A 10,335-nucleotide genomic window follows, 5' to 3' on the forward strand; every position below is an offset into this window, starting at 1 on the left:
GTCCGGGTGCCGAGCACTTGCTCGCACCCGCGGGTCCGCGTCGCTCGCTGCTCCCCGCAGAATTCCCAGCCCCGCACCCCGAGGTCCGGCTCCCGGGACGGAGGGGGGCGGGGGGAGGGCGCGTCTCCCCGGGGCGCCGTCACGTGGTCCGGGATGAGGTGGAGTTCGGCTTTAAGGGGGCGTCTCTTCCTATCTTCAGCATCTTTGGGAGCTGAGCAGGCGGAGCACCAGCCGGTCTTCCCTTGCCTCTCCCGCCCCCCACTCCTCTGGTCCTCTTCCCTTTCCCGCTTTAACCGACGCGGGAGCCCAGACAGAGGACGGCTCGGACCCGGAGCAGGTTAAGTTGCAAGTTGATGCTTTTTAAGGGGGGACTTTGGAGAAATCGCTTGTTGCAGAGCAGACCAGAAAGGCTGTGAGTACACCCCCAAAACTTGGGGGGGGGACTGGAGGGGGTGTGGAGAGAGCCTTCCCCTCTCTCTGCGGGCAGGGGGCGGGATGCTGCGGGACTTCCCGCCGACGGGACCCCGTACCTTCCCGCCGCGCGCGCATCCCCGCGCGCTCCGCTCCGCTCCGCCCGGGCATCGGCTTTGGGGACCTAAGTTTTCTTCTCTTGGACTCTCACCAAGGCCACGCAGGTGGCCAGGTGTCAGCCCCGGTCCTCCCCGCACCTCGATCGCTTCGGCTGGCTGGAGTCGCCGCCGCGTGCTGGAGTTCTCATGGGGTGCCCGCGGTGGGGTACACCGGCTGGACAGGGTGGGTTCGAGAACGTCCACTTTTCTCCTCCCTGGCCCGCGGCGCCAGGTGCCCGGCGGGTATCCACACCGGGTGCCAGCTGCCGTGGGTGTCCCAGATCTGCGGACCCCTAGCGAGGTGCACCTGCCATGCCACGAAACTGAGTTAGGGTGGAGACCCAGCCCCCCCGCCCTGCGCTGGGCCCGTCCAGCCACCGCGCCCTGCGGGATGCCCTGAGCCCTGGCCTGCATCTGGCTTAGCGTTCACCACAGAGAGTTCAGCTGGCTGCTGGAGAACGTGCACGATGAGCAGGCTGGGTTGAGAGGTGCAGGGTGGGCGGCCGGGGGTCCTTGCTGGGATGCGCCCTGGGGTCCTCTGCTAGCCTGCACGAACGCGTGCAGGACGGATGTTAGGTTCAGGAATGCAAATTGGCTTTGGCTTTGGGCCTGGGCTTGCTCGCTCTGGTCTGGGGGTGGATATTTTCCCGTTTTGCCTGTCTCCCGTGACCATGGATAGAATTGGTATCTGGGAGCACACGGGGTTCCTATAGAGGCGTGTGTGTGGAGTTGTTCAGCAATTCGAGAACTAGTTCCATCCTCTGCACCAGCTGGCAGGTAAGCATGCCCCCAGCAATGTGGATTGAACATCTTGGTAACTCCGCACAGGAAAAACCTAGTGGGGGGAACCCCTGGCTGCGGGTTCCATCTTTTTGTTTTCTTTCTTTCTCAGAGATTTGCCATTCACACCTCCATCCTATGAGAAATCTAACTGGGGACAAGGAATGGTGGTCTCCAGGCTGGAGAAGCAGAGGCTCAGCTTGTCGGTTTCTGTCAGGATTGAAACAGAAATGAGTAGCCGGGCAGGCTTCCTTCTCTGCAGAGAAGGAAAAAGCGCTTCCTGCCCAAAGCCCAGTTCCCCACTCCTGCCCCCAGACTCAGCGCGCCTGGTGTCTACTACTGTTGTCAGCCCTTTCCTTGGGTCTTTGGGTAGCTGTCTGTTAAACAAGACACCCCCCCCCCCGCCCCCATTCCCGGAAGCAACCGAGAATTATGTAACTCTTTTAGATAAACTAGGAGTAACTTTGGGAGGCTGAATCGAATCAGACAATCCTGAATTTTGGAGGGGGGGGGGGCGGCAGAAATCTACAGCAAGAAGCCAAACATTCCAACTGAAATGAGGGGGAAGGTAACTTCCCTTTGCAGTGGGGAATCAATTGATGTATACATGCAATGTCGGTTTTGTCTCTACATGTACATGGTAGCTACACTGAGACTTCACAGCCTTTTGTTGCTTCAGTGTCTCTGGTTTTCTCGTTTATTTTATAAATATATCTTGGAACAGCAAATGTCAGATTGTTTCCTTTCCCAAAGATAGGATATGTCAACTCAGTACTGTTATTTTCTGGCAATTATCCTTTCTTGACACTGTATGAAAGCCATGTGAAAAATATACATTTTTTAATCCAACACAAAACTGCTTTACCAACCAGAATAACTACAGTCCTGAACACAAGCTCACAAACACTTCTGTAGAAGTAAATTAACCTTTTTTTCTGTAGAGGTAAATTAACATCTCGTTAGTGGGAAAGCCACCATTTCTCATAGATCTATCATGTTGCACATGCCAATCAAATGCAATTTCAGTGCTTTCAGAGTGATGTTTCCCTGTGCCTACCTAAAACACATAGTTGCATGGGTTCTCAAAGTTGTCAAGATGAGTTAAATATAAAATTTTTTTTTGTATTTTCTTCCCTGGCACTGTGAACAACTTGGATTCCTCCTCCTGGATCACTGTACTGCTCTCCTGATGACTCTCCCTTCTTCTCTTCCCTTCCTTCAGTGTGGCAAAAGCCGCCCCCAGAGGAGTGAGTCTAAGGCAGGCAGAAGTCATTTAACTTCATGCGTTTGCCAAAGGCTGTTCAGCGTTTCCTCATCTCTGCACTTAAAAAGGTGAAGACCAGGCCGTTAGAACAGGTCCTGCTCAGGCTTTGTCACTTTGCCTGAGTCTTCCCAGTTTACCACCTGTCCCCTTTCTTCTTAATTTCCTGTAGGTCTCTGCTTATTAGTCCCCATTCCAACCGCTGTTTAGCACACCAGGTACACTGCAGCCTTAGGGAATGCCGCGTTGGTGCACTGCACATGGGATGCTGTTTCTGGGATGTCTGCATGGCTTCCTTCCTCACCACCCTTGGGTGGGATGCCTTCTCTTCCCACACAGTAAGAACTACAATTTCAAACAGTCCCAATTTCCCCTTCTCTGCGCTATATTGCCCATTGGCACTTATCACTGTATCACTTGCTACTTTATTATTATTTTTCCTTGACTTTGCTCACAAGACTAGAAACTTAGTCACTGCTGTGTGCACTAAAACCAGACCCGGCACAAAGTAAGTGTTAATAAGCATTTGTTGGCTGAATTGATGTTCTTCCAGAAACAATTCCTATTTTCATGGGAAATGTACCTAATCTAATAAAATGACTATCATACTTAACATTCATTTTGCTTATTAAAAGAAAATTTTAAAAAGACTAGGATGGAATAGAATGATGTCACGATGAACCTACTCACGATGAACCATGCACTTGCCATCCCTGTAATGCAATCAGTCCAGCTAATCATTTCCAAGTATTAAGATGTAGGGACAGTTAAAGGCTGGAGGTATGAATCCAGTGGTAGAGCACTTGCTTAGGAAGTATAAGGCCCAGAGTTCAAATCCCAGTACCACAAAAACGTTTTTTATGTAGAATTATGCTCAATGCCTACTTTAAAATCAATGCAAGTCAATCAGGGCTTCCGGGTACTACTTGGTGATTTGAGGGAGAGGTAGAATTTGGATTAGGGGAGTGAGATGGACAGAACACCCAGTACGTGGATAACAGGGAGGAAGATGCAGAACTGTATTTGATGGACTTGGAATATACAAGCTAGCCTAGAACAGAGCATTCATAGTGGAGCTACTACTGCAAAGAGAGGAAGGAAAGCATGACTTAGAGGTCTTTAGGTGTCAGAGTGAGGAATGTCAAAAGACCACAACTCATGTATCTTATATCAGGGTCATCATTTCTCCAATGATGACAAGGGGCCTCCAGAAGATCACGAGAAAGCATTTTGCTGCTCACTGTATTAGTGTTGTTACTTTAAGTAATGAAGAAAAGCTCATAACTGATAACAATGACCATCTCTATAGTAACCCAAATATAAAGTATGGTGCTAAATTTTCTCTAACTCTGCAAGAAAGTAAGAGTTTTCTGAAAATCAAAAATCTTAAAAAAAAATGGTTACCCATTTCTTCAAGCATTCCATTGAGCATTTTCTTTCTATGCCTGAGGAATTCCTGAGAAAGTGTGATTACTCCATAAGAATTAGAAAGCCATTCCAGGTGCTGACGTAGAAGATCATTTCTAATGATGTTCACCCGTAAAATCCTCCAACATTAACATGCTCTAATATTTGCACTTGATTGGTGATGCAACCTTTATTTTTCCTCTTCAGTTTTATGAGGCCCAATTGTAGTTTTATAATAGAAAACACCTTCTATTCTAGAAAGCAAAAACACTAAAGGAAAGGTTTATTAGAGTCGTCACTTAAAAGGCAAACACATTTTTGTTCACTAAATGTCTTATTTTCCTTTTAATGGAAGTTAATCTGCACAATTCTCTCTCCTGTGGTAACATAAGAAAGGACAACTTACTGTCTCTGTTTGGCACAATAACCTGCTGATTAGTATAAGAAATCCCATCTCATATTTTTGCTTAGAAATGTAGGGAGAATCAGAGATCTTCTTTCTTTTTAAAGGAGCCTTTAATCTGTACAAGACTGTTGTCTGTGTTTTATCTTGTTAGTAAAAGAAGAATGTTTATATCACAAAGTGCTGTGATTACAACCTTTACACATGCTGCACAATTACAGACTAGGGGGCATAGCTTAAATGGTAGAGTGCTTGCCTAGCATGCACAAAGCCCTGGATTCAACCCTGAGCCGCACATACACACAAAAATTAAAATTCCACCTAAAAGCTATAGCCTTGCATTGGATACATACAAATTATGGTGAGGAGGGAAGATACTACATGGAAAAAAATACTTCTAGCATACTAATACAAGACATAGTGTCTTAAAGTTAGGATGTACACAATGTGAGAACTCTTAGAAATGGTCATTCTTGTATTGGATATAAACTTAGTATATGGAGCATTTGCTACTTGTGAAGACAATTGTTCCCATAATGTTATTGGTATCTTTAAAATAATATATATATATATATATATATATATATATATATATATATATCCTTTGGTCCATTTCTTACTTGGATATTTAGATACAGAACTAAGCCCATTTCTGTATAATCCATAGGTCAAATTGTTGAAGGTCTCTTTACCATTCTGTTTTCTGAATTAAATATCATGGAGTTTTTCAGCGGTCTCACAAAAGAATTTTTTATGTTCCACTGCATCGATTATTGTTGTTTGAATATATTTATGCTAAATAATATGTGCCTTGAAAAACAGTTCAGTGTGTGGTGAACAATTATCACAGGGCAACCTCTAGACTCGTTTTTTTTTCCATTTCTACAGTATGAGAGAGAATCATGTGTTTATTATGGTTGCATTACCTTACTGTCCATATTTTTTTTTTGGTCCGGTTGTGGGGCCTGAACTCTGGGCCTGGACGCTGTCCCTCAGCTCTTCAGCTCAAGGCTAGCGCTCTACCACTTGAGCCACAGCGCCACTTCCTTTTTTTTTCTTTTTTGCTTATGTGGTGCTGAGGAATGGAACCCAGGGCCTCATGCATGCAAGGCAAGCGCTCCACCACTGAGCCACCTTCCCAGCCCACCTGTCCATATTTTTAATGATTTACTTTTGTGCACTAAGTAGTTTGTTACATCTTCACATTCTTTCAGTGTTTAAGAATATATTGATGGTGTAAGACTTCAGGAGACACACACACACATACACACACACACACACAAACACACACATACACAATCTTAGTCACAATAGATTACCCAAACTCAATGTACAAGAAAATGGCTCACACCTACTCAGGAGGCTAAAATCTGAGGATCAAGGTTCAAAGCCAGCCCAGGCAGAAAAAGCTGATTGGCTCTTATGTCCATTTAACCAGCCAAAAGCTGGAAGAAGAGATATGGCTCAAGTGGTAAAGCTCCAACTTTAAGTGAGAAATCTATGCAAAAGCTTGAGTTCCTGAGTTCAAGCTCCAGTCTCAGGGCCATTTGTTTTTTGAGACAGGGTTTCTTGTCTATCCCAGGCTAGCCTTGAACTTACCATGCAGCCCTAAACTAGCATGAAACTTGTGATCCTCCCACCGAAGCCTGCCTGCCAAGTGCTGGGATGTGACCTTATGCCAAGCAGAACTGTAAAAAATTAAAAGGTTTGCATGGTTTCTGCTATTTTAAGAGGATATTCACAAGATCACGTTTTCTTTACTCATTTCAGTGTCTTCATTTAAGAGTTCTATAGATCAAAATTCATTTTAACTGCCCTCAGAATTCGTAACACAATTGGGCATTTTCTCTTTACAGGTGGTTGAATGCAAGGGAATAAAGAATTCAGAATGACTGTGGTAAATGGCTTCCGATATGCAAAACAGTAACAGGCTGAACATTTGCCCTGCTTTGAAGAAACAAACCTCCCATCTGTCTACTCTGTAACAACACACCCAACACAATGAATTCAACATCCTCTTCCCAGGTTGAAAATCACTCCATTCACTATAACTGGTCAGAGACGATTTCCCCATTTTTGGCTTTTGAAAACGATGATTGTCACCTGCCCTTGGCTGTGATATTTACCTTGGCTCTTGCTTACGGAGCTGTGATTATTCTTGGGGTCTCTGGAAACCTGGCCTTGATCATAATCATCTTGAAACAGAAGGAGATGAGAAACGTTACCAACATCCTGATTGTGAACCTTTCCTTCTCAGACTTGCTGGTTGCCATTATGTGTCTCCCTTTCACATTTGTCTACACGCTCATGGACCACTGGGTCTTTGGGGAGACGATGTGCAAACTGAATCCTTTTGTGCAATGTGTTTCGATCACTGTGTCCATTTTCTCTCTGGTTCTCATCGCCGTGGAGCGACATCAGCTGATCATCAACCCGCGAGGATGGAGACCCAATAACAGACATGCGTACATAGGTATAGCTGTGATCTGGGTGTTGGCAGTGGCTTCTTCTCTGCCCTTTCTGATCTATCAAGTACTGACTGATGAGCCCTTCCAAAACGTGACCCTAGATGCATTCAAAGGCAAGTACGTGTGCTTTGATAAATTCCCGTCGGACTCTCATCGGTTGTCGTACACAACCCTTCTTTTGGTGCTGCAGTATTTTGGCCCACTCTGCTTTATCTTTATATGCTACTTCAAGGTGAGAAAACCTTTCTTCCCCACCATTTCCCCCCTTGGCCTCCTTTCCACAGAATTCCCCATCAAACAGTAGCGCGGTTTGAACTTACTGCTTTTATTTTTAATTCCTTTCTAGATATACATTCGCTTAAAAAAGAGGAATAATATGATGGACAAGATGAGGGACAACAAGTACAGGTCTAGTGAAAGCAAAAGAATCAACGTCATGCTGCTGTCCATTGTGGTGGCCTTTGCAGTGTGCTGGCTCCCTCTCACCATCTTCAACACCGTGTTCGACTGGAACCATCAGATCATTGCTACATGCAACCACAACCTGCTCTTCCTGCTTTGTCACCTCACGGCCATGATATCCACCTGTGTCAACCCCATCTTCTATGGGTTCCTGAACAAAAACTTCCAGAGAGACTTGCAGTTCTTTTTTAACTTTTGTGATTTCCGGTCTCGGGATGATGACTACGAGACCATAGCTATGTCCACCATGCATACAGATGTTTCCAAGACTTCTTTGAAGCAAGCCAGCCCGGTGGCATTTAAAAAAATCAGCAGCGATGATAATGAGAAAATCTGAAACTGCGTGGGGCACATGGCCCCAGAGGACACCTTATTTTTAAGAGCAAGCACAACCTGCCATGTGGCTGTTATAACCTGTTCTCCCATGGAACCGCATGGAAAGCATTGGTACAAAGACTAGGATTTTCTTGACTTGCATTTTGTTGCGTTTGTTATGGTTGTCATAGTTACATTTGTATACAAAGATGTATGGGCTTTGTAATCTTCTGGTACTAAGGATGGTCAGACTTTCCTGAAGTGCTTTTATTGTGATATTATGTATTATGTAATGTAAGGATTTTTGTATTGTATTTATCAGAATGAAGTTTCTTTGAGGTATTACTATGAGCTGGTTTCAGGACGAGTAGTTTCCTGATATTCTCATGATACTAGGCGGCCATCCTGATTGCATTAGATGCTCAATACACTGGAGCATCTTCAGGTAATGGCAGACATCACTTTAGTCTGTGATAGGGTTGAGAGATATAAAAGCTACCCTTCAGATGTAGAGCTAAAAGAGGGTCTGATATCATTGGAGAATGATTTGCTTTTGTTAAATTTTTTAAAGAGAGAACTTAATTTTCTCTTCCTAATTGAGAATCATTTAAGATAAAAATGCATAAAGAATGCTTTTCAGCTGTGCCTATCACGGGGAATTAGGCCACCCACAAGAAGTAAGTGGAAAAGCAGTTTCCTAATTTCAAAATCATTCTGGTACCTGACAACCAAAGCATTTTCGAGTAATTAGTTTAATAAGTAAATTAGTTTTGCTGCAAATAGTTAAATTATATTCATTTGGATTGATAGTTAAGGGTTTTTTTTTTATCCTTTATAAACTGTTCAGTGTTCATCAAGCTTTCTGGTAAAAATATATATAATTCAAAAGACATCTCCAGCTTACAATATATAGAGACACAAAATGTATTTTCTATAGAGCAGTGCCTATGTAGTAACTTATTTTTTACTTTCATAATGTTCACCTTTCAAAGCAAAGGACATCTAGAGACAATGTTTAAAAAGTGTTCACTCCAGCCAGGAGGACTAAATACCTGTGAACTTCATATAGTCTGTGTTAAGTTGTATAAACTGTGTGACTTGTGGAGTCTTATGACATGTACACTATGTGAAGAGTACTTATGTCATATTAATATCCTTAATTTCACGTACTTTGTCATCATGAATCATCTGGAGAAAAGACACTTTGAAGAACTAAGGCAAATCTTCAGTGTATCATACAGCGTATTAAAAAGGTGTTTGATTTTAGAAGGGCAAACATCTTCACTATTAAAATTGGTTTTGCTTTTTCTGAGGAGTCTCTGTCTATGTCTCTCTCCTGTGCATTTTTTCTCTTGTCTGTGACCCCTGTGATGTACTCACCGCATCCAGCATCCTCCGGCTGATGAAACATTTTCTACTCTTTGTTGTAACGACTGCTCTTTGAGACACCTTGCAAGTATGGAAACTCCTGAAAGACAGGGGTTCTCCTCCTTAACTCTCCCGTCCAGTGCAGAGAGCTTTCAAAAAACCTTTCCTAAAACACATTCATGAACAAATGGTCCAATTTTATCCCTTAACATTTATGATCCTATTGAATTCACATGCAGATGTTTTCTTGGCACCTCGTTCCTAAGTTCTTCTTTATCAAGAAAGTGATTTCTCATTTACTGTATTATCTTCAGTCCCAAATGAAACCAAAATAGCATTTTAGATTTTTAGAAGCTTGCATCATCCACTTGAAAAGTCAAATAAATACCCACATTTGTACATGAATGTTAGCATGAAATCCGGTCATAGCCGAGACACTTAGACAAAGAAAAGTAACTGTAAAACCAACTATCAGTGATTACTGGAGAATTCCATCAGCGTGTTTTACTCAAACCTGGGATTCTTAACTACTTTCTCATTTTTCTGCTTTCACAGACTATTAAGATATGTCTATGTCTGCTTAGGATTCATAGCAATCAATTGCCATCGGGAATGGTTTTAATACATAGGTGATATTCTTGTGAGTATGTTTGCTGATACGGCTACTTCTAGGGTTCTAAAATATTGATCTGGCTATGTAGGCTTCAGATGTACATGGATAATGAACTGAGTGTCAAATTCTTCTGTTTTCCCAAAGATGTTGATGGGCTAATACCCTGCAGTCATGGAAGAATGAATGGCTACATGCACACAAACTACAGGGCCAAGAACAAAAACCAATTATTAGTTTAATAAAAACATAATTTAATATTGCATTATGAACTTTAAATAAATTGAGAACTTTAAATAAATTGGCTACAATTTTTAAACTTCCTATGTGCGAAATAAAATGTCAAGTGTGTGGATAGAGTGATTAATAGTATTGCCACTTCATAAAAAAGGAAACCAAAGCTCAAGTTGAAATATTTATCTGAGGGGCACACACTGAGGAAAAAGTGGAGAATGCTTCAGCTAGTGGTAAAGGTATCCTTATATCATTATAATTATATATCATTCTAGAATAGAATTTTCCTACCTCTTTATAGTTAACATTAGCAGGTGAAACAGAAAAGAAAAAAACGAAACAGAAGGCTGGGCACCAGTGGCTCACGCCTGTAATCCTAGCTAATCAGGAGGCTGAGATCTGAGCATCACAGTTCAAAGCCAGCTTGGACAAGAAAGTCCATGAGACTCTTATCTCCA

At 43.0% G+C, this 10,335-nt stretch overlaps 1 protein-coding gene across 5 annotated transcripts; it reads left to right on the top strand.

The window, feature by feature from the left end:
- Positions 1-234: 234 nt before the first annotated feature.
- On the top strand, positions 235-8,973 carry Npy1r (neuropeptide Y receptor Y1). Of its 5 annotated transcripts, XM_070016544.1 has the most exons (5): positions 235-412; positions 2,572-2,681; positions 2,783-2,948; positions 6,277-7,120; positions 7,235-8,973. In XM_070016544.1, exons 4-5 carry the CDS (start codon positions 6,422-6,424, stop codon positions 7,685-7,687), a joined length of 1,152 nt encoding a protein of 383 aa, XP_069872645.1. In that variant the 5' UTR covers positions 235-412; positions 2,572-2,681; positions 2,783-2,948; positions 6,277-6,421; the 3' UTR covers positions 7,688-8,973. The 5 variants fall into 5 exon arrangements, with proteins under 5 accessions (XP_069872645.1, XP_069872646.1, XP_069872643.1 ...); XM_070016545.1 differs by lacking the exon at positions 2,783-2,948; XM_070016542.1 differs by lacking the exons at positions 2,572-2,681; positions 2,783-2,948.
- Positions 8,974-10,335: the final 1,362 nt, after the last annotated feature.

Source organism: Dipodomys merriami, unplaced genomic scaffold (assembly GCF_024711535.1).
Source record: "Dipodomys merriami isolate MVZ:Mamm:240054 unplaced genomic scaffold, mDipMer1.0.p SCAF_12, whole genome shotgun sequence".
Lineage (NCBI taxonomy): Eukaryota > Metazoa > Chordata > Mammalia > Rodentia > Heteromyidae > Dipodomys > Dipodomys merriami.